The sequence below is a fragment of the Sander lucioperca genome, chromosome 21 (assembly GCF_008315115.2).
Source record: "Sander lucioperca isolate FBNREF2018 chromosome 21, SLUC_FBN_1.2, whole genome shotgun sequence".
NCBI classification, from domain to species: Eukaryota; Metazoa; Chordata; class Actinopteri; order Perciformes; family Percidae; genus Sander; species Sander lucioperca.
In genome coordinates, this window is record NC_050193.1 from 19515044 (window position 1) to 19536336 (window position 21293).

Genomic DNA, 21293 nt, shown 5'->3' on the forward strand with positions numbered 1-21293 from the left:
CTGCCAGGTAACTTCTGTAATTTAAATAGAATACAAGATCATGTTGTAAACAAGATTACAATTGATTGTTGTTTTTCTGTTAAGAAGTAACTGCTGTAATTTATACACAACAAAAACCTGTAAAAGGTATCCTGTAATAGACTTTATTGGCAACTTTTTTGCCAGGTATTTACTGTAACATCTACACTCAAATTCGTTACAGTGTTAACAGTTTATTTCTAATTTGCACCACAGTGCTGTATTTCATTTTATTGTTGTAAAACAGCATTGGCATAAAATGGCACACAAGGTGCAGGTGCAGGTTTTATTGTGAAGGTTGTAACCGGAAGTTGCATTATTCCTCCTGAAACTGACTTGACATCTGTTCCCTACTCCCAGCATCGCACTCACCGGCTCGGAGCTTTCCACAGAGCCGAGCAGGAGTGCACCGCGACGGGGAACGACGGCCTTTTAGTTCGCGCTGATACTCAGAGCAGGGGGTGCGCGTGAATCCTGGCTGGTTTCGGGTTTCCTCTCAGAGTCCCCCCCCCCTCCCCGAGCATGAGAAGCCTGCTCGCTGTCAGACCGCGCTGCGTGATGCAGACCGGAGTCCGAGAAGAGTTGACGGTCTCCTGCTCTCCCCGCTCACCTGCTGCTCTCTCGGGCCGCCAAAAGTCGCGATGTTAACAATTTATCCATTTGGTTTTTTGTGTGCCTTTACTCGGTCTCGGTGCACCAGACTGCGCATTACCCGGGACTGTTAAGTGTTTTTTTTTAATTTCATTTCACAGGACTATCTGACGCTGGACGATGATTGTTCGGCTGTAAAGTGACACGAACATTTGCCGAAGTCACCTGGCGTCGCCGTCTAATTGGCTGTCTGCGCGTGCACGTGATGGCCAATAACAACGAGCTACAAGTGAGTTTCCTAACTTTTGCTTTTTATCATTACTTGCTGTGTTAATGTGCATATTAGAGCTCGGTATACGTGCAGTTCAGTGTCCCAAATTCCCCATACAGTGTCCTTAATTATGAACCTGCTAAACCACCTGTGCTGTTTAACAGGTGTTTTATAGTGACCCTAACCCCTAAAACAATAATTTGGGACACTAAACTGCGCGTATACCTTAGAGCTCAAAGCTTATACACTAAATACATTCAGATCCAATGTGGGGGATCACCTGGAGAAGGTTTTAATTGATGCTTGTTGATATCTGTAGTGCTGGAAATACTCTGATGACATAGTTTTTTTCTAAAATATATTTCTGTGACTTAGTACTGCTCTTCTGTAAGTCAAAAGACAGCCTTTAAATTAAGAAAAGGTCTAAATTGAAGCTGCAGAGGCCAAGCCAGCCTGACCTTTTAGTCCTTGCGGGCAAATTGCACAAAATGCTAGCTCCTACAGCTCCCATGATGCAACTCGACACCTTCCATGTTAAATGCCGGAGTCAGTCAAAGTACACACACCAAATTTGTGTCACAGATCCGTTAGAAATGTGTAGTTTTCAATGCAACGTTCTCACAGTTGGATTGAAGGTAGATATGAGAAGGATACTCATGTTTAGATTCGATTCGTTGTCAACTATTAAACTAATCGCCAACTATTTTGATAATCCATTAATCGGTTTAAGTCATTATTTTATGAAAAAAGTAAAATATTCTCTGATGTCAGCTTGTTAAATATGAATATGTCCTACTTTCTTCTCTCCTCTGGGACAGTAAACTGAAGATCTTTGAGTTGTTGACAAAACAAGACATTTGAGGACGTCATCTTGGGCTTTTTGGGAAACACTGATCCACAGTTTTTGGCATTTTATAAACCAAACAACTAATCAATTAATAGAAAAATAATCTTTTAGTTGCAGCGACCTGACAGCAACATGTGTGAAGATGTATAAAAAAAGTAAGGCACTGTCAAGTATTTCCCATTTCCTCTTTCTTCAAGACATGTAAATGAAAAATTTAATTAAAGTAAGAATTACAAAATAAAGGCACATTATAAAGATGATATAGTATATAGTATCGTTGATCACTGAATCGGTATATCGATCCAGATCGGTGTATCGTTGCACCCCTAATAAAAGCCCACAATTTAGTTTGAATTTAAAAGTCTGAAGCAGAAAAATATGAATTTAAGTAAAAGACGAGGAGTGCTGCTAGCCTGGCTCCGCCCACTTACGTACTTCTGCTCAATTTTCATTTTCCTTCAGTACTACGTCTGGGTTTGCGGTATATTCTTGGGCTTTCTCCGGCCAATCTTTACCGGTCCAATCAGTGAACAGAGGGAGTGGCTGAGAACGATGACGTTGAGGTCGTGCTCTAGTTTGAGTTGTAGTTCCGTAATGGCGGCGGAGAAAGATGCGAGTGAAGCCATTCGGTCCGTTGTGGCAACGCTGCCGAATATCCAGAAGTTAAAGCCTGACCAAGAACAATCTTTGCTGAGTTGTGTTGGTGGCCATGATGTTGTGGCCCTCCTCCCCACGGGGTTCGGGAACAGTTTGATTTTCCAGCTCGCTCCGTTAGTGGTGAAGGAGTTGGCTAAGGCTAATGCTAGCGATGCTAAGCCGACGTCACGACCAAACGTTAGCGATTGGTTACGGCAGATCCAGAGTGGCTCTGGGCAGATCCAATAGTTTTAAACTTCAACAGAGTACCCGCCTTCAAGGAAGTTAAAACTTGTCAATGGAGAGAGGCCAGACTCTCTGGACCAATGAAATGGACCAGAGTCTGGTAGGACCAGGCTAATGGACCAGAGTCTGGTAGGACCAGGCTAATGGACCAGAATCTGGTAGGACCAGGCTAGTGTACCAGAGTCTGGTAGGACCAGGCTAGTGTACCAGAGTCTGGTAGGACCAGGCTAATGGACCAGAGTCTGGTAGGACCAGGCTAATGGACCAGAGTCTGGTAGGACCAGGCTAGTGTACCAGAGTCTGGTAGGACCAGGCTAATGGACCAGAGTCTGGTAGGACCAGGCTAGTGGACCAGAATCTGGTAGGACCAGGCTAGTGTACCAGAGTCTGGTAGGACCAAGCTAATGTACCAGAGTCTGGTAGGACCAGGCTAGTGTACCAGAGTCTGGTAGGACCAGGCTAATGGACCAGAGTCTGGTAGGACCAGGCTAATGGACCAGAGTCTGGTAGGACCAGGCTAGTGTACCAGAGCCTGGTAGGACCAGGCTAGTGTACCAGAGTCTGGTAGGACCAGGCTAGTGTACCAGAGTCTGGTATGACCAGGCTAGTGGACCAGAGTCTGGTAGGACCAGGCTAGTGGACCAGAGTCTGGTAGGACCAGGCTAGTGGACCAGAGTCTGGTAGGACCAGGCTAACGGACCAGAGCCTGGTAGGACCAGGCTAATGTACCAGAGTCTGGTAGGACCAGGCTAATGTACCAGAGTCTGGTAGGACCAGGCTAGTGTACCAGAGTCTGATACCAGAGTCTGGTAGGACCAGGCTAGAGTACCAGAGCCTGGTAGGACCAGGCTAGTGTACCAGAGTCTGATACCAGAGTCTGGTAGGACCAGGCTAGAGTACCAGAGTCTGGTAGGACCAGGCTAGAGTACCAGAGCCTGGTAGGACCAGGCTAGTGTACCAGAGTCTGATACCAGAGCCTGGTAGGACCAGGCTAGTGTACCAGAGTCTGATACCAGAGTCTGGTAGGACCAGGCTAATGGACCAGAGTCTGGTAGGACCAGGCTAGAGTGTTGCTGCCTCGCTAAATGTTTTTGTGACAACCTAAGTGATGTTTTCAGAGCAGACTGAACTGCATTACTACAGTAGTTTGACCTTTTTTTATAGCTTTTTTATTTCACACACCGTAAACACTTTTTCACAGATACAAGATGATGATCATGACTACAGCCACAGCTTCCCCTGCAGCCTTCATACCGATCAGATTTCCTGAATTAAGTCACAATGATTTCCCATTTGTGCCACAGTAGTGGCCCTCAGGCGAGCCGTGCAAGGCGGTGTGGTGTCCGAGCCTCAGGTCCCATTCAGAGGGGTTGGGTTACAGTTACTCTGGAGTCCGCCTACAGCAGTGGAGGGAAAAGTTAAAAATTAAAGGCTGAGCGGCGGTTCAGCTCAATCCAGGAGCCAGGGTTTCAATCTCTTTGGTTAGTAACCGCTGTTGCAAGGTTAAACTGCTGCAGAGAGACTGTTTGCAGTTTATTAAGTACATTTGAAAACACTTGGCGCAGGTTTACACAGCTGAAATAAATAATTTCATTCCGGTAAAGCTGCAAAGATTAATAGATTAATCAATTAAACACAGACATTTTCCAGTTTGGGATCAATGAAATCTATCTGTCCGTCTATCTATCTATCTGTCTATCTATCTGTCTATCTGTCTATCTGTCTGTCTGTCTGTCTGTCTCTGTCTATCTATCTATCTGTCTATCTATCTGTCTCTGTCTATCTATCTATCTATCTGTCTATCTATCTATCTGTCTATCTGTCTGTCTGTCTGTCAACTATTGAATTAATCGCCAACTATTTTGATGATCGATTATTCGCTTTGAGTCAAAAAAAACTATAAAATTTCTGATTCCAGCTTGTTAAATATGAATATGTTCTAGTTTCTTCTCTCCTCTGTGACCGTAACTGAAGATCTTTGAGTTGTGGACAAAAAAGGATATTTGAGGACGTCATCTTGGGCTTTTTTGGGAAACACTGATCCACATTTTAGAGACCAAACAACTAATCCATTAATCGAGAAAATAATCCACAGATTAATCCACTATGAAAATAACTTTTAGTTGCCGCCCTACATCCCAGCAAACTGACCGCAACAGGTGTGAAGATGTAAAGAAAAGTGAGGCACAGTCAAGTAGTTCCCATTTTCTCAGAAATTTGCTTAGTCACAATCTATGTGAGACTCTGAGGCGGCTGAGTCATGTGTTGTTAGTAACAACACTTCTTCCCTGACACGTAGTGGTTTCCCTGAATGTGGAGGGTGCCTCCATGTGTTTCTTGGAAAGCTGCGCTGCCCATGTGGGCATGGTGAGCATCAGGAACAGCTAATATGGGTCATAGTGCACCGCCATAGACACTTTTACATCTTTCCTACAGCAGATTGATCCATTAAAAGCTTCCTGTAAATAAGGGCAAGCGGTAGTCCAGAGAGAGAGATTTAGCGTTGCAATTTACCTTTCCCTGCCCAAGTAGTTTTAAAAAACATGCCCAGTTTGTAATGCAGGCTTTCTGTCACAGAAGACCTAGTCTGGGTCAACAAAAGTGCATTTCCAGGATAAAGCCTGACATCCGGTGCATCCTTCACCTTTACCTCTCTGTGTGTTGCTGTTCTCCAAATCCATTATTATTACCAGGGGCCCTGTCTTGCACCAGGCGCAGCGCAAAGCCCGACGCAACTGTCTTTGCTAGTTTAAGACCGACGCAGTTGTCAGTTTCCTTCCAGCTCCCACGTCGTTTAAACGCTGGTCTTACAGGGAGGTGTGTTCAGGTGCATTCTGGGCGTGCTGGTCTTACAGGGAGGTGTGTTCAGGTGCATTCTGGGCATGCTGGTCTTACAGGGAGGTGTGTTCAGGTGCATTCTGGGAGTATTGCTATCTTGAGGCAGCGGGAAGTGATGGCACCATTGACCAACAAAAACCTGGTCTAAAGTCAATAACGCAGCATTTCATTGTTATTTTAACAGAGCATTAGTAAAATGCTCCAAGGCTCGTGCACAGCGCACGTACACTATGCTTGTTACACACACAGGGACGCACAGCAGCACACACACACATGCAGAAGATTACAAATAAAAATATTACGGTGCAAATCCTAGTCTGGGTCAACGAAAGTGCATTTCCAGGATAAAGCCTAACATCCGGCGCGTCCTTCATCTTCTGCTCTCTGTGTGTTGCTGTTCTCCAAATCCCTTCGCTTCGGGAACAACAACATATTTCAAGTTAGCGAGCTACACGCTGAAAATGTCAGGTTTTGGAGAATATTTGGATCATGCAACAAGGCAGGTCTGCTTGGTTCTTTCAGGGAATGATTGTAAAGATTTATTAAGAATATGTTTAGGTCATTTCCTCTCTAACTGGGAGGTTTTGGGACTGATTGGTGGGATTGCTGTGGACGAAGTACACACAGAGATACACTGGTAAGAGCCAATCAGGTTTAACCATGTATAAGCTAATTTAAATGGCTCACGTTACTGTATTGTGTCAACAGTTAACTTCATTTAATATTATATGTGGCGTTCTCTTTTGCGGGGTGCAAATGTTCCACCAAAACAAGTTCCTTCCTGAGACTATTTAGCAGAGCCACCGTCACTGCGTACGGAGCTTAGCGCCGCCCAAGACCATTGTGATTGGTTTAAACAAATGCATAACAACCCAGAGCGTTTTTTTCCCCTCCTATCCCAGAATGCATCTGTGGTGTAGCCAGACCTTCCTCCACAGCGCTGTGGACATAGATCTGGCAATGTTAGACTACAGAAGACCTAATGTTAATGTAATATGCATGATCATGAGCATGCACAGCACAATTAGCTGTAGTTTTCTCCTGCCCGGCTGTGTTGATGACCCATCTAAACGTCTTTATGGCCTCATGACTGAATCTATATCACCTCGATGGTTGCCTAGGCTGCAATCGAGCAGTTCCCTGCCTGCTCCGATGATGAATTAAACCTCCTTCTGTGACGATGACGAGGCTTCAGTCATTGTTACTCTAGTCCAGCAGACAGGCAGCGAGCGATTGCTGATTGAGATCAAGGAGGCCACGTCGGTTGTGTGATGATGATGGGCTGAAAGCTGTCGGAGTGGACCGAGGCACAGCGGTGCGGTGATTGAGCTCTTTTGATCACTCTCTTCCCCTTTTTTTTTTTTAATTTCTCCCGAATACCTCATCAAGGCTGTACTGCTGTCGACACTCACGACTGCTGGGCTCACAGAGGAAAACAACTGAAACGACCCTCTCTTCCTCCCTCTGTTTAAAACACATCCATACTGTATAGGTGCATTCTTTGGACATGTATACAGCTTAGGGGTGGGCAATAGCTAGATATTATATCGACTTTGATAAATGAGACTAGATATCCTCTTAAATTTGGGATATTGTAATATCTAATTGTGCCTAATTGTCTGTCTGACTGATGGGAATAACAATCTTTGAAATTGGTCCAGTATTAAGCAAGAAAAAAGCTGCAATGTAACGTTATTGGGCAGTTGCACACCTTCAATTTCCGTGCACTAAATGTGCTGTTTTTGCTACTGACAGGCTTAGATTATTATTCTAAATGTCTGACATTATGGGAAGGATCCCTACAGAGATAGACCTTTTTTTTTTAACATGAAACCGACCCACACATCTCACACATTTCATTTAAAGTCGACGTAAACAAAATAAAACTATCAAAATGTGTCTTGGTTCGACTTTTGTACTATTCCAACAGTCACCACTCAGGTTAAGTTAAAACTAACCTTTAATTCACCCATTTACATGTGGAAATATGCTGGCTCTTTACACGCTAAAAGTCCTGATTATTTACATGGAGTCTGGTGGAAATATGCTGGCTCTTTACGCGCTAAAAGTCCTGTTTATTTACATGGAGTCTGGTGGAAATATGCTGGCTCTTTACACGCTAAAAGTCCTGATTATTTACATGGAGTCTAGTGGAAATATGCTGGCTCTATACACGCTAAAAGTCCTGTTTATTTACATGGAGTCTGGTGGAAATATGCTGGCTCTTTACACGCTAAAAGTACTGATTATTTACATGGAGTCTGGTGGAAATATGCTGGCTCTATACATGCTAAAAGTTGTGATTATTTACATGGAGTCTGGTGGAAATATGCTGGCTCTTTACACGCTAAAAGTCCTGATTATTTACATGGAGTCTGGTGTGTTTGGCGATGGTGATTTTGGAGCTATTTACTGTTAAACAAAAAGGTCTATCTCTGTAGGAATCCTTTCCATAATGTTGTCAGACACTTATAATAATAATGTGAGCCTGTCAGCAGCGAAAACAGAACTTTTAGTGGACGGAAAGTGCACTAAATTGCCCTATAGGGTTACATTGCAGCTGCCGGTTACAGCGTTCTCACTCAATACCCTTTAAGGAATGTAAATCAAGCCTCCTGCTTAGGATGGGAGCTCTGCGCTGAGCAGATAACCTAACACACACTTTGAGGTAGCTGTAGACTCTGCGGCCGCCCTCTCATTAATTCTTTATTTGTGTTGGTTTCCTGTAGTTATTATCTATGAGTCAAAGGAGCTGCTGAAGAGCAGAAGGCAACTCTTTCTATTCCTGACCAAATTGCTTTTTTATTGATCATCCAAGAGAGTGGAGGCACCTTGGTCCATTTATCTAATGGCATCTGAAGACTTTGGAGCACAGTCGCCTTATGAAGCGCTATTCACTCAGGGTTCCCTCGGTCATGGAAAAAACAGGAAAAGTCATGGACTTTCAAAATCTCATGTTCATGGCCTAAAAAAGAAACCTAGATTTACAGATCTGACCATTAAATCAATGAATCGATTAGTCGACAAAATAATTTGAGTGCTATGCCGACCTTACACCACCAAACGACTTTTTGAAGCGGTTCCACTGTCGCCGACAAATTTCCAATATCGGGATGAAATCGTGGGAGTCTTGCTGAGTCGGGCGTTTGGTGTAAGGTCACAAAACTCAGTCCCAGCTGTCTTTGTTTTTAGATTAATTTTGGGGCTTTTCTGCCTTTTTATTTGACAGGACAGCTAGGTGAGAAAGGGGAGAGAGAGGGGGAAGACATGCAGGAAATCGTCACAGGTCGGATTCGAATCCTGGACCTCTGCGTCGAGGCATAAACCTCTATGTATATGTGCGCACGCTCTACCCACTGAGCCAACCCGGCCACCAGTCCCAGCTGTCTTAAGTCAGTTTTTCCAGTCTTGATTTTCCGACAAAATCAAACGTGTTTGATGCTGTCGTAAGTTTGAAGTCTTGGTAGTAAAATCTTCTAGTCTGTGACTAATAACTCAGAGACATTATGGCAGATTGTCTTTAGATGTGAGATGGTGTCACACTTTAGTCTTTTCAAAGTCTTTTCAGAGTCTTCTAGTGTATGGTAGGCATTAGTCTACTAATGCCTACCATACGATATCCACGACGTTCCACTTCCGGGATTGCTCCGTTGCCGCTGGAAATCCCGCCGGATGTCCCTCTTTTCGGCCGGATGTGCGTCCCCTTCCTCTGTCTCTGTGTTGGCGTTCTAACCTCCGGTGGATTTGTGAGGACTATGGTTAACTGCTCCTCAGATCTCTGCAGGGTAAATCCAGACAGCTAGCTAGACTATCTGTCCAATCTGAGTTTTCTGTTGCACGACTAAAACTACTTTTGAACGTCCACATGTTCCACCAAAACAAGTTCCTTCCTGAGACTATTTAGCAGAGGCACCATGGCTCCGTCCGGAGCTTAGCACCGCCCACGATGATTGTGATTGGTTTAAAGAAATGCCAATAAACCGGAGTACGTTTTTCTCCCGTCCTGGATTCCTGTGTGGTCTAGCCAGACCTTCCTCCGCAGCGCTGTGGACGAAGGTCTGGCAATGCAAGACTATTCACTAGAACTATCCTATACACTAGACTTTGAACAGAACTTATTTAATCAAGGACAGCCCTGGAAATTCCATGATGGGTCCTTGAAAAGTTATGGAAATGTTTTACAATTTAGTCCATGTAAACGTGTGTGAACCCCAGCTACTGTCCGAGGTCTCCTGACAGCCTCACACGTGTTATAATACACCGAGATATCGTGCATCAGGCTCACCATAATGTGTGTCTCCAGCTAGCTGCCGCTGCTACGGATAATAAGATTAGGGGAGTGGACTTCAGTGTGTGTCTGACCTCGTAGGAGGGTCGCATTAATGCTCACACGCACACACACAGACTAACACACACATATACAACTCCCCCTCCCCAACATGCAGTCCCTCTTGCCTGAGTCCAGGATTACACCGTGTCTGCAGAAATCTGTCTCCCTCCCAGACACACCAGTAGACAAACAGCTGCAGCACAGAGTCGATGCATTGATGGGACATCTTAACGACATTCATCAATAAACCTAGTGCGTCTCGCTCCAAGCTTGCTCATTACTGTGCAGTCGAGCAGTGCCAGTTAGTGCCAGAGAGGAATACTAATGTCTTAAATGCCAATGTGGAAAACACATCCCAACAAATTCAAAGAAGTATCCCTTTAAAGTGCCCATATTATGAAAAAGTCACTTTTTCTGGGATTTGGGGAGTTATTTTGTGTCTCTGGTGCTTCCACACGCATACATACTTTGAAAAAAACCATCCATGCTGTTTAGAGTGAGATACGGTTTCTGAATGTGTCCTGCCTTCAGTCTCTGGGTGAGCTGGACGGCTTTCTACGTCACTAGCCGAGACGAGGGGGCTAGGGGCTAACCGTTAGCATGCTAGCTCGTTCTGAATGGCAAAACACTGTTACAACACACACTAGTTCACCCTAATCTACAAAATAAATTGTATAGAACTACTTCCATGTCCCTGATCTGCAGGTATTCCACACAAAGTTGGAAGTGCGCCCTCGTTTAGAAGAAGTCTCCCGGCTAATCCTGCCTTGTACTGCTGAAGTTGGAGAAACGGCTAGCTAGCTCATGTAATCCTTACCTAGCTACTGAGCATGTGATCTTACCTAGCTACCGAGCACGTGGTCTTACCTAGCTACTGAGCATGTGATCTTACCTAGCTACTGATCATGTGATCTTACCTAGCTACCGAGCATGTGGTCTTACCTAGCTACCGAGCATGTGATCTTACCTAGCTACCGATCATGTGATCTTACCTAGCTACCGAGCACGTGGTCTTACCTAGCTACTGAGCATGTGATCTTACCTAGCTACCGATCATGTGATCTTACCTAGCTACCGAGCATGTGATCTTACCTAGCTACCGAGCATGTGATCTTACCTAGCTACTGAGCATGTGATCTTACCTAGCTACTGAGCATGTGATCTTACCTAGCTACTGAGCATGTGCGACTCCCAACAAAGATGTAACAAGAAAGTGAGAGGTCTCACTCACTCAGTCGATCGACACTAAAATAATTGACCGACTGTTTTTGATAATCGATTAATCGTTGAAGTAGTTTTTCATGCAAAAATGGCAGAAAATTGTCAGCCTCTTAAAGCTACAGTGCGTAGTTTCTGTCACCCCCATGAGGAATTCTAAGTAATGACAACAACACTGTCAGCGCGTCCACATGATACAAGCCTTCTGTGATTATAAATATGCTTTAAAATATGGAGGTTTTATATCATAATAAACTGAATATTTTGTTTTTGTTTGGCAACAAAACAAGACATTTAAAGGCATCAGATGTTTTCACCATTTTCTGACATTTTATGGACCAAACTAATTGAGATAAAATAATCGGCAGATCAGTAGATAATGAAAATTCTCTTTCTCTCCCCCAACCGGTCAAGACTTAGACATTTATTTCACTTTAAATGGAAACCTTCAAGTGAAATGTTTGAAAGCATCAATATCCAATAAAATATCCTCACATTTTCAGTTTAATGCCCTAAATCAATACGTCATGTTTGATTTTGTCAGCATTGATCAGCTCTACTTGTAACCTATTCTGTTGATTCGATATACAACCTGTTCTTGTTTGTCCCTTTTACCTCTGAGTGTACTTTCAGTGACAAACCCCTGGCCGAACACCACAAGCCCCAGTGCACCCACTGGCATTACAAAACTACTTTAGCAGCCAATCAATGAATGCTCCGTTCTCAGGCCAACACACACAGCTCCAAAATGGCTCCTGTTTCCTCTATGACCTTCCTATCCTCGAGTCATACTGAGAGAAATATCAGTTCTAGATTGAAATTACGACATGTTTTGCCCCACAACGTAACACCATTTCTCCAGCTTGTCCTTCTTAGCTACACATTCTGCAATCCTGTAATACCACAATCCCTTAAAGCCCTAAAACCCTCACACAACCAGCTTAGGAAAGACTATATGTAGGAGCCATTTATGCATTTATACAGTGAGGAAAATAAGTATTTGAACACCTGAGAAAATCAATGTTAATATTTGGTACAGTAGCCTTTGTTTGCAGTTACAGAGGTCAAACGTTTCCTGTAGTTTTTCACCAGGTTAACACACTGCAGGAGGGATTTTGGCCCACTCCTCCACACAGATCTTCTCTAGATCAGTCAGGTTTCTGGGCTGTCGCTGAGAAACACGGAGTTTGAGCTCCCTCCAAAGATTCTCTATTGGGTTCAGGTCTGGAGACTGGCTAGGCCACGCCAGAACCTTGATATGCTTCTTACAGAGCCACTCCTTGGTTATCCTGGCTGTGTGCTTCGGGTCATTGTCATGTTGGAAGACCCAGCCTCGACCCATCTTCAATGCTCTAACTGAGGGAAGGAGGTTGTTCCCCAAAATCTCGCAATACATGGCCCCGGTCATCCTCTCCTTAATACAGTGCAGTCGCCCTGTCCCATGTGCAGAAAAACACCCCCAAAGCATGATGCTACCACCCCCATGCTTCACAGTAGGGATGGTGTTCTTGGGATGGTACTCATCATTGTTCTTCCTCCAAACACGGTTAGTGGAATTATGACCAAAAAGTTCTATTTTGGTCTCATCTGACCACATGACTTTCTCCCATGACTCCTCTGGATCATCCAAATGGTCATTGGTGAACTTAAGACGGGCCTTGACATGTGCTGGTTTAAGCAGGGGAACCTTCCGTGCCATGCATGATTTCAAACCATGACGTCTTAGTGTATTACCAACAGTAACCTTGGAAACGGTGGTCCCAGCTCTTTTCAGGTCATTGACCAGCTCCTCCCGTGTAGTTCTGGGCTGATTTCTCACCTTTCTTAGGATCATTGAGACCCCACGAGGTGAGATCTTGCATGGAGCCCCAGTCCGAGGGAGATTGACAGTCATGTTTAGCTTCTTCCATTTTCTAATGATTGCTCCAACAGTGGACCTTTTTTCACCAAGCTGCTTGGCAATTTCCCCGTAGCCCTTTCCAGCCTTGTGGAGGTGTACAATTTAGTCTCTAGTGTCTTTGGACAGCTCTTTGGTCTTGGCCATGTTAGTAGTTGGATTCTTACTGATTGTATGGGGTGGACAGGTGTCTTTATGCATCTAATTTAGGATAATAAATGGAGTGGAGGTGGACATTTTAAAGGCAGACTAACAGGTCTTTGAGGGTCAGAATTCTAGCTGATAGACAGGTGTTCAAATACTTATTTGCAGCTGTATCATACAAATAAATAGTTAAAAAATCATATATTGTGATTTCTGGATTTTTTTTTTTAGATTATGTCTCTCACAGTGGACATGCACCTACGATGACAATTTCAGACCCTCCATGATTTCTAAGTGGGAGAACTTGCAAAATAGCAGGGTGTTCAAATACTTATTTTCCTCACTGTATTTACCACGTCTTTGTTTTGTTAGTCTGCAACCTGACATCATGACTTTGTGTAAACATACACGCCACTTTCTAAAGCCAAGTGACGTGTTATCTGTACGCATTTTGAGCTATCCGTGTGTATGTACGCCGTATACAACGGGACGGTTGGGTTTAGTAAAAGAAGATGGCGATGGCTGGGTTTAGGAAATGTGACACGTGGGACACGATCTCCTGGGTGAAAGTCCTGTGTTTGACCCATCCACCCCCCCAACCAACCTCCCTACCCAGATTTTTGGGCTTTTATACTACTCCCTACCGTTCTTTTCTCAGGAGAACTTGGCGTAAATTGACAAGCAATCGCAAGGTAATGTAAGTCAATGGAGGCCAAACGGCGTTGATAAACTTGCTAAAAAGCGAGTATGCGTCTTAATAACACGACAATAATGGCATACGGATTGGCGTGTTATACATACGGCACTTATTGAGTTATCAGTCTGTAGTCTGAGATGGCCTAACTACATTATGTATGGTAAACAAGTAGGGCTGCAACTAAGGATTCCTTTCACTGTCTATTGATCTGTCGGTTATTTTCTCGATTAATGGATTCAGCAACTGCACGGCCTATTTCTCTCTTAAAATGTTTTCAGAAACACGTTTCGGTGAACTATTTTAGTCCAATATGAGATCGTATTCTGAACGAGCCGCCATGACAGTCTGGCTTTGAATTTCCAGAGAAACCAGACCCACGTGATGCGTTCGTCCAATCAGCTGCCGGTTTTCATTTTTGGGCGACAATCCAGATTAGCGCCGCCTGCTGTTATGGAGACGTATTACGTCTCGTCTCTTCAGTGTGTTCTGAGGAACTTTCTGGATCAACTCGGGGAGACTGATCAGTCACACTGGCTTTACTGCCGACGGTCGGCCGTCTGGTCGGTGTGTAACGGCCGTCTGGTCGGTGTGTAACGGCCGTCTGGTCGGTGTGTAACGGCCGTCTGGTCGGTGTGTAACGGCCGTCTGGTCGGTGTGTAACGGCCGTCTGGTCGGTGTGTAACGGCCGTCTGGTCGGTGTGTAACAGCCGTCTGGTCGGTGTGTCTTCAGCTTAACGAACACCTTTCTGAAAACTGACAGCTGTGCACGATGTTATTTTTCAAAACAGAGAGGTTGAAATGTCCGTTTATGAAAACGGCCGGCCACGTGGAAACGTAGCCTAAGCCCCTCTGAGTTATTTTTTGCATCTCTCCATTACATCCTCTTATTGATTATGTGTATATTAATCTGTAGTATTTGTATATATTTGTAAACAAATGAACGAAACTAAACTGAAGAAGGCAGCTACGCAAAAGATGTCCAAGGTAAAAAAACCCCGATGAGGTTGACCCTCACTGTTTGAGTAGAAACTGAAGTAGAGAGAAAGAGAGGAACCTGGACTGTGTGGGTATGTGAGCAGAGTTATCTCGCCAGCGTGCTGGGGTCATGCGATAGCCTGCGTCTGTGTGGTGTTGGGTTTAAAGGGAGCGCAGACCCGAGGCTTCGTGGGAGCAGTGGTGCCTTCGACCGTGATGCTGTCCCTCAACAGTGGACGGTCTGTTCTGTCTGCCCAGAGGCCGAAATAGTGCCACAGACAGGGGAAGAAAAATGGGCTATTGTTACCTGTTTGGGAGGCAGAGGCAGGGGGAAGCCCAACAACCAGCCTACCCTTCAATATGTAACCCAAACTGGAGCCATTGTTGTTATTTCGGTCTCTGAGGCTGGGTTTGCTGCAACAGTGGGCAGCAGCCAGGTGCCATTGTGAGTTTGGCTTTTTTTAGTCCCAGTCAACAATGCACGGGAGATTATGAGAGCTGTAACTGGAGGAGTATAAATAGTCTGTAAAGAAAGGGACGCAGCGTCGACAGAGGGGGCATCCAGAGATGAGATAGAAAAGACAAAGTTGTGAAGAGATGTGTGGCTCGTAGTTTTGATATTTGTCACCTTTGCAGCAGCTCAGCCATGCATTTTATTCTATGAACACTGATCCTCTTCTTTCACATAACTTTCATTTTCAGCTAATTACAGAATGTAGCTTATTTTTGCTCTCTAAGGTGCTGTTTACACGAAAACGCTCGTGGGTGAAAACGACAAAATATTTTATCAGATGTGTCTTTCGTTTAGACGGCGACGGCATTTTTGGGGCTTAAAAACGCAAAAAAGTGAAACCACCCTCCAGAGTGGAAATCTCAAAAATGCTCCACAGTCGCGTTAGTCTAAAGGGTAAAAACGGGGTGTGTGTGTGTGTGTGTGTGTGTGTGTGTGTGTGTGTGTGTGTGTGTGTGTGTGTGTGTGCGTGCGCGTGTGTGTGCGTGTGTGCATTGTTTGGAGCAATACCTCCTCGTCTGTCCAGACAACATTGTCAGCTTTTGTTGTTCGCTTCTAGGGAGCGAACAACTAGGGAGAGAAGGAGGAGGAAGGTTCTACGCAGGTGTGCAGACTTGGTGGATCACATTTCACACACTTTTGCGTCACCATATGCACGCAGATTTCCCCCCCATAACGCTCGTCTAAACGCGGTATAAAAAGTGAGAACGCAACGCCACTTTTGCGTTTTCTCTTCACATCGTTTCTGTCTAAACATAGCCTAAATCTCCTCCTTTCTTATTCATGGACAAGACATCTATATTTTAGTTAATGGAAACTAATCCCAAGAAAAGACCAAGTGGTTTTTAAAGTGGGGGTCCTTGAGGGGGTTCCACCTGGGGATTTGCTGCAGGGTTGTGTGGCGGTGGGAGTGTAACCAATGACCCATTTGTGTGACGTCCTGTTGTGTTCTTTAACCCCGCCAATGTAGCACAAGTAGATTTTATATTTCACAGTTACTGTTTTCAGTCAGATCGTTTATAGATCTCGCAGACTGATCTCACTAAGTGGCGTATGTATGACACGCCAATTTGTATGCCGTTTTTGCGTATTATCAAGACGCGTAGTCGTTTTTTTTGCGTGTTTATCAACGGCGTTTGGCCTCCATTGACCTACATTACATGTGAATTATCGCCGCAGCGAGTAGTATGAAAGGACAGAGGTCTGCGGATGGGTAAAACACAGGACTTTCACCCAGGAGAGCTGGGATCGTGTCCCACGTGTGGCGTTTATCAACCTTTTTTTTTTTTTTTTAATAAAGCCTTCCCCAATGTTCTTTTCCTACACCCAACCTTTTTTTTTTTTACACGCGTGTGATGTTGTTCTCGCGATAGCGATGCCACGTGGCTTGTATGTTTACATCCGCTGCATACGGCGTAGACATACACGCGGATAGCTCAAAATGGGTACAGAAAACACGCCATTTGGCTTTAGGAAAGTGGCGTGTATGTTTACGCAAAGTCATGATGCCATGTTGGATCTCAACGTTTCCGACCGCTAAATTTTGATTAATTGCACAGCCTTAGGCCAGTTACACACTGGATGCGTCGCGCGAGCGTGGCGTTTCTGTTGCGTCTCAGAAGCGTGGCGGCTGCGTGGATGTTTCTGTGTCCTACCACCAGAAGCGTGTCTGACGCGGCGCTGCTCCTGCTGCTAGGTACAGGGAGGGCTGATCTCGGGACGTAGCGCAGACACATTCAAACTCTGACAAATGGGTAAGTGGGCTGTCTGTTTCTAACAACTTAGTGTAGCTGTAGAGAGCCTATAGAGCCTCTCTGATGTTGGCCGTCACTCAGAACACACACTACGTTGTGATTGTAGCCTCTCCTCCCCTTTATATATCGGCTTGTTCCACGTACAGGGAGAGAGTTGTTAAACATAAATATATAGCTACTGATCTGATTAAAGCCAGACAACGTCGGCAGTATTGACTGAAAAATATGTTACAGAATATCTCGTTCTGTATGACAGGTGCAATATTTGAAAATCTTTTCTCTGAAATTTTTTATTACATTTATATCTACATTGATGTCAAAACCTCGAGACTTTCAAACATCAAGATGTTATTTATTAATATGCATTTGTGTCTAAATGACACATAAACATATTTTCCTATTCTATTTTGCCTGGAAACGCTTCCAACACGCTCGCGTCTCGCATGAAAAATAGGCGTCGGTTATATTTCTAGCAGGAGTGGCTCGAGACGCGCGTCTCACGCAGGCAGTGTGTAAGCTCTAACCTGTTCACATGGGAGCCAAAATATAAACGGACACGCCACGCTCGCGCGACGTCTGTCTGTCTGTCTGTCTGTCTGTCTGTCTGTCTGTGTGTGTGTGTGTGTGTGTGTGTGTGTGTGTGTGTGTGTGTGTGTGTGTGTGTGTGTCTCTGTGTCTGTCTGTGTGTCTGTCTGTCTGTCTGTGTGTCTCTGTGTGTGTGTGTGTCTCTGTGTCTGTATGTGTGTGTGTGTCTGTCTGTCTGTCTGTCTCTGTCTGTCTGTCTGTGTGTGTGTCTCTGTGTATGTGTGTCTGTCTGTGTGTCTCTGTGTCTGTGTGTGTGTGTCTGTGTGTGTGTCTCTGTGTCTGTATGTGTGTGTGTGTGTGTCTCTGTGTCTGTCTGTCTGTCTCTGTCTGTCTGTCTGTGGCCTAACGTATTGTTGACTTTGGTCTTTTCACCGGATGTGTCGGCAATAAAAAGAAAAAATATATAGAATAATTCCAGCCTTAACCTTTTAAACACTGCCATCTGCAGAACATCTGCACAACCTCTGTCTGGGGACTGCAGCGACCTTAAGCACCTTTACTAATGAGATCCTGTTGTCAGTAGCCATTATACTTTTTATTAGAATAATGCAAATCTGTAAACATTTCTGCTGCTGCATGTGTGTTTTCCTCTGCCTGTGTTTCGCTGCTATTGAAATCAACGGCATCAGTAAAGAGGGATAATCATCTGCGTTATAGAATGGACCTCTTATCCTCCGCAGCCCTTCTGCCATAATCATTTTTAATCTGCTTTCCATGTCCATTACCACCACGCGTGCTCAACACAGCGAGGCTGTTTCCCGCTCCCTGCGTCCCCTCCTGACCGCTCTTGGTGACTTGTAAACATATATTGCATGTGGACTAAATCATGTCAGTTGACCTGTTTTCTGCCACATTCAGGAGACAGATAGGCGCAGTGGGAGAACAGCTTAATAACCGCAGATTTAAACGCGTGTTAGATGTTCTGTCTCCCCATGGGACATCCATGCATGATTTCATTTCAACATCTGAGTTTGGATTTGTCCCAGGGAGTGGGGGATGAAATGCAAACGGATCAAATCCGGTGGTAGTTTTTTCTAATTCATGTTCTGCTCTGTGGGATCCCGGTGAGATTTGAGGGTCGTAAGATGAAGAATTATAACACAACACAGGAAAATCTATGTTTAGTAGAAAACATAGCAATGTAAATGTTGCCCTAGTCTCCATTCATGTTTCTGTCTTCATGCGGCTCACACGACTAGTTTTATTCTAACGAGTTCAGTTTCCAGTCAAGGGCTTCACTACAAGATAACGTGTTATACATCATCTCACACGTTTATCTAACACTGTAAATTATTCTTTATTGTAAGGTCCCCACTCTTCTACATATGTATTCTCTCTCTTCATTTTGTTGCCTTTCCCACAGCTACTTCCCCATGGCAGTGGTTAAAGTAGCTGACTGTAAAACCATGAAGTGCCTCATTAGTTCTCCTCTGAGTAACACCCTTATCCAGGTCGACTGTTGCAGGTCAACGATTTTAGTTTGCTGGCTTTTTTACATGCAGGTGGTGCTCACCGGAGCATTCAGAGAAAGGTAGGCTGCAGTATGTCTGTTGCATTCAAGTCCAAGGATCTTTTTACCTCTGAGCTGGGCAGTGCCTGCTCTTTCCTGCTTACTTTAGCTTTTTTGAGACACAAAAACCTGTTGATATCCAAGTCTTTCGTAATGTTTAAAAGTAGCTGTGTTTATTTTCTTTTGGCCGTGCATCTCCACTGCAGCCAGACTCTCTTGAATTGTTGGCTGGTTGGTTAGCAACGCACAGAGCTGACCGTAAGCTGTAAACAGGCATGAGGTCGTAAACTATTGCAAACTGCTGTAAAAACCCTGATTGAGACTCATGTTCCGAATGTGCTGTATAGGCCTACATGTCCAAAGAATGCTTCTAAAATCTGAATAATACCGGAATATCCCACGTCTTAATCGGAAAATGCTATATTCGGAAAAAGACCTTATTCAGAATGTCCAAATGGAATATGCTGTTTACATGACCTGTATCAAATTCCTCATATTGTCCTATTTGGAATAGTAATGTGCATGTAAACATACTGACTGACTGGGTCACAACACATTTAGAGAGGCAGCAGCACTCCTTCTCTTTTACTTAACCCTCCTGTTGTCCTCGGGTCCAATTTGACCTGTTTTCAAAGTTTCTGTATCAGAAATATGGGTTTCTTTTAACCAAAATACCCAAAAATAACATGGATGGCTCCATACAACGCTCTTTGCAGGTAAAATTCATGATCACTATTATTTAATTTTGGGTGTTTTATTCAATTTGAAATGGTTTCCAAACAGTATATCCTGACTAAACATACCAGTGATTATCCACTCAGAATCCTCTGATCTGAACTATTTGTTGTCATAATTTCAGCTTTTTTTAACTCAAAATGTAGACATAATATTATATAAATGAGGTTTATTGACCATGAATTTCAAAAATAAGTGTAAAACTAGTGATCATAAGTTGGTGTATACACACACACACACACACACACACACACACACACACACACACACACGAGTTGCCTTTCCCACAGCTTCCTACAGCTGTATACAGCGTAGACATACACGCAGATAGCTCAAAATGCGCCACTTGGTTTAAGAAAGTGGCGTGTATGTCATGATGTCATGTTGTTTGACAAGTTGCATAGTAGACGCTAAGACAACACAAGGGTTAAATTAATATGATTCTGCTTCAAACTATTCAATTTAAACTAAATTTTAAAAACAACTGTGGGCTTTTATTAGGGGTGTAACGATACATCGATCTGGATGAACTGTTGCAAAACCCTGATTGAGATGCTTACTCTGAATGCTCTCTATACATGTCCAAAGAATGCTTCTAAAACCTTAATAATACTGGCCTATCCCACGTGTCTTGCGAATGCTTGTTCGGACTATCCAAATGGAATATGCTGTTTACATGACCTGAATCAAATTCGTAGAATAATAGTGGAATATTAGTGTGCATGTAAACTTTCACCTGTGTCATTTTTCTCAAGCTGCTGTTACATGCATGACAGAATCGGATTAAAGTGGCCATATTATGCTCATTTTCAGGTTCATAATTGTATTTTGAGATTGTACCAGAATAGGTTTATGTGGTTTAATTTTCAAAAAACACCATATTTTAGTTGTACTGCTCATTGCTGCAGCTCCTCTTTTCACCCTGTGTTCAGGTCTCTGTTTTAGCTACAGAGTGAGACCTCTCACTGCTGTAACATCTTTGTTGGCAGTCGCACATGCTCAGTAGCTAGGTAAGATCACATGCTCAGTAGCTAGGTAAGGACTACATGAGCTAGCTAGCTGTTTCTCCAACTTCAGTAGTACAAGGCAGGATTAGCCGGGAGACTTCTTCTAAACGAGGGCACACTTCCAACTTTGTGTGGAATACCTGCAGAACAGGGACATAGAAGTAGTTCTTTTGTAGATTATGGTGAACTAGTGTGTGTTGTAGCAATGTTTTGCCATTGAGAACGAGCTAGCATGCTACAGTTAGCCCCCTCGTCTCGGCTAGTGACGTAGAAAGCCGTGCCGATTTTGACCAGCTCACCCAGAGACTGAAGGCAGGACACATTCAGAAACCGTATCTCACTCTAAACAGCATGGACGGATTTCATTCAAGTTTGTATGTGTGTGGAAGCACCAGAGACGCAAAATAACTCCCCAAATCCCAGAAAAAGTGATTTTTTCATAATATGGGCACTTTAAGTTCGAGGACTATAAAGCTTTTCTTA

The 21293-nt window shown here is 44.0% G+C and overlaps 1 protein-coding gene across 1 annotated transcript in view; it reads left to right on the forward strand.

Moving 5' to 3' along the window:
* The first annotated feature begins 362 nt into the window (after window positions 1-362).
* pkn1b (protein kinase N1b) overlaps window positions 363-21293 on the forward strand; it is a 79888-nt gene continuing 58957 nt past the window's right edge. Inside the window, exon 1 of the mRNA XM_031295128.2 lies at window positions 363-898. Coding sequence (XP_031150988.1) covers window positions 875-898 — 24 coding nt within the window. The 5' untranslated portion in view covers window positions 363-874. The remainder of the gene's footprint in view (window positions 899-21293) is intronic.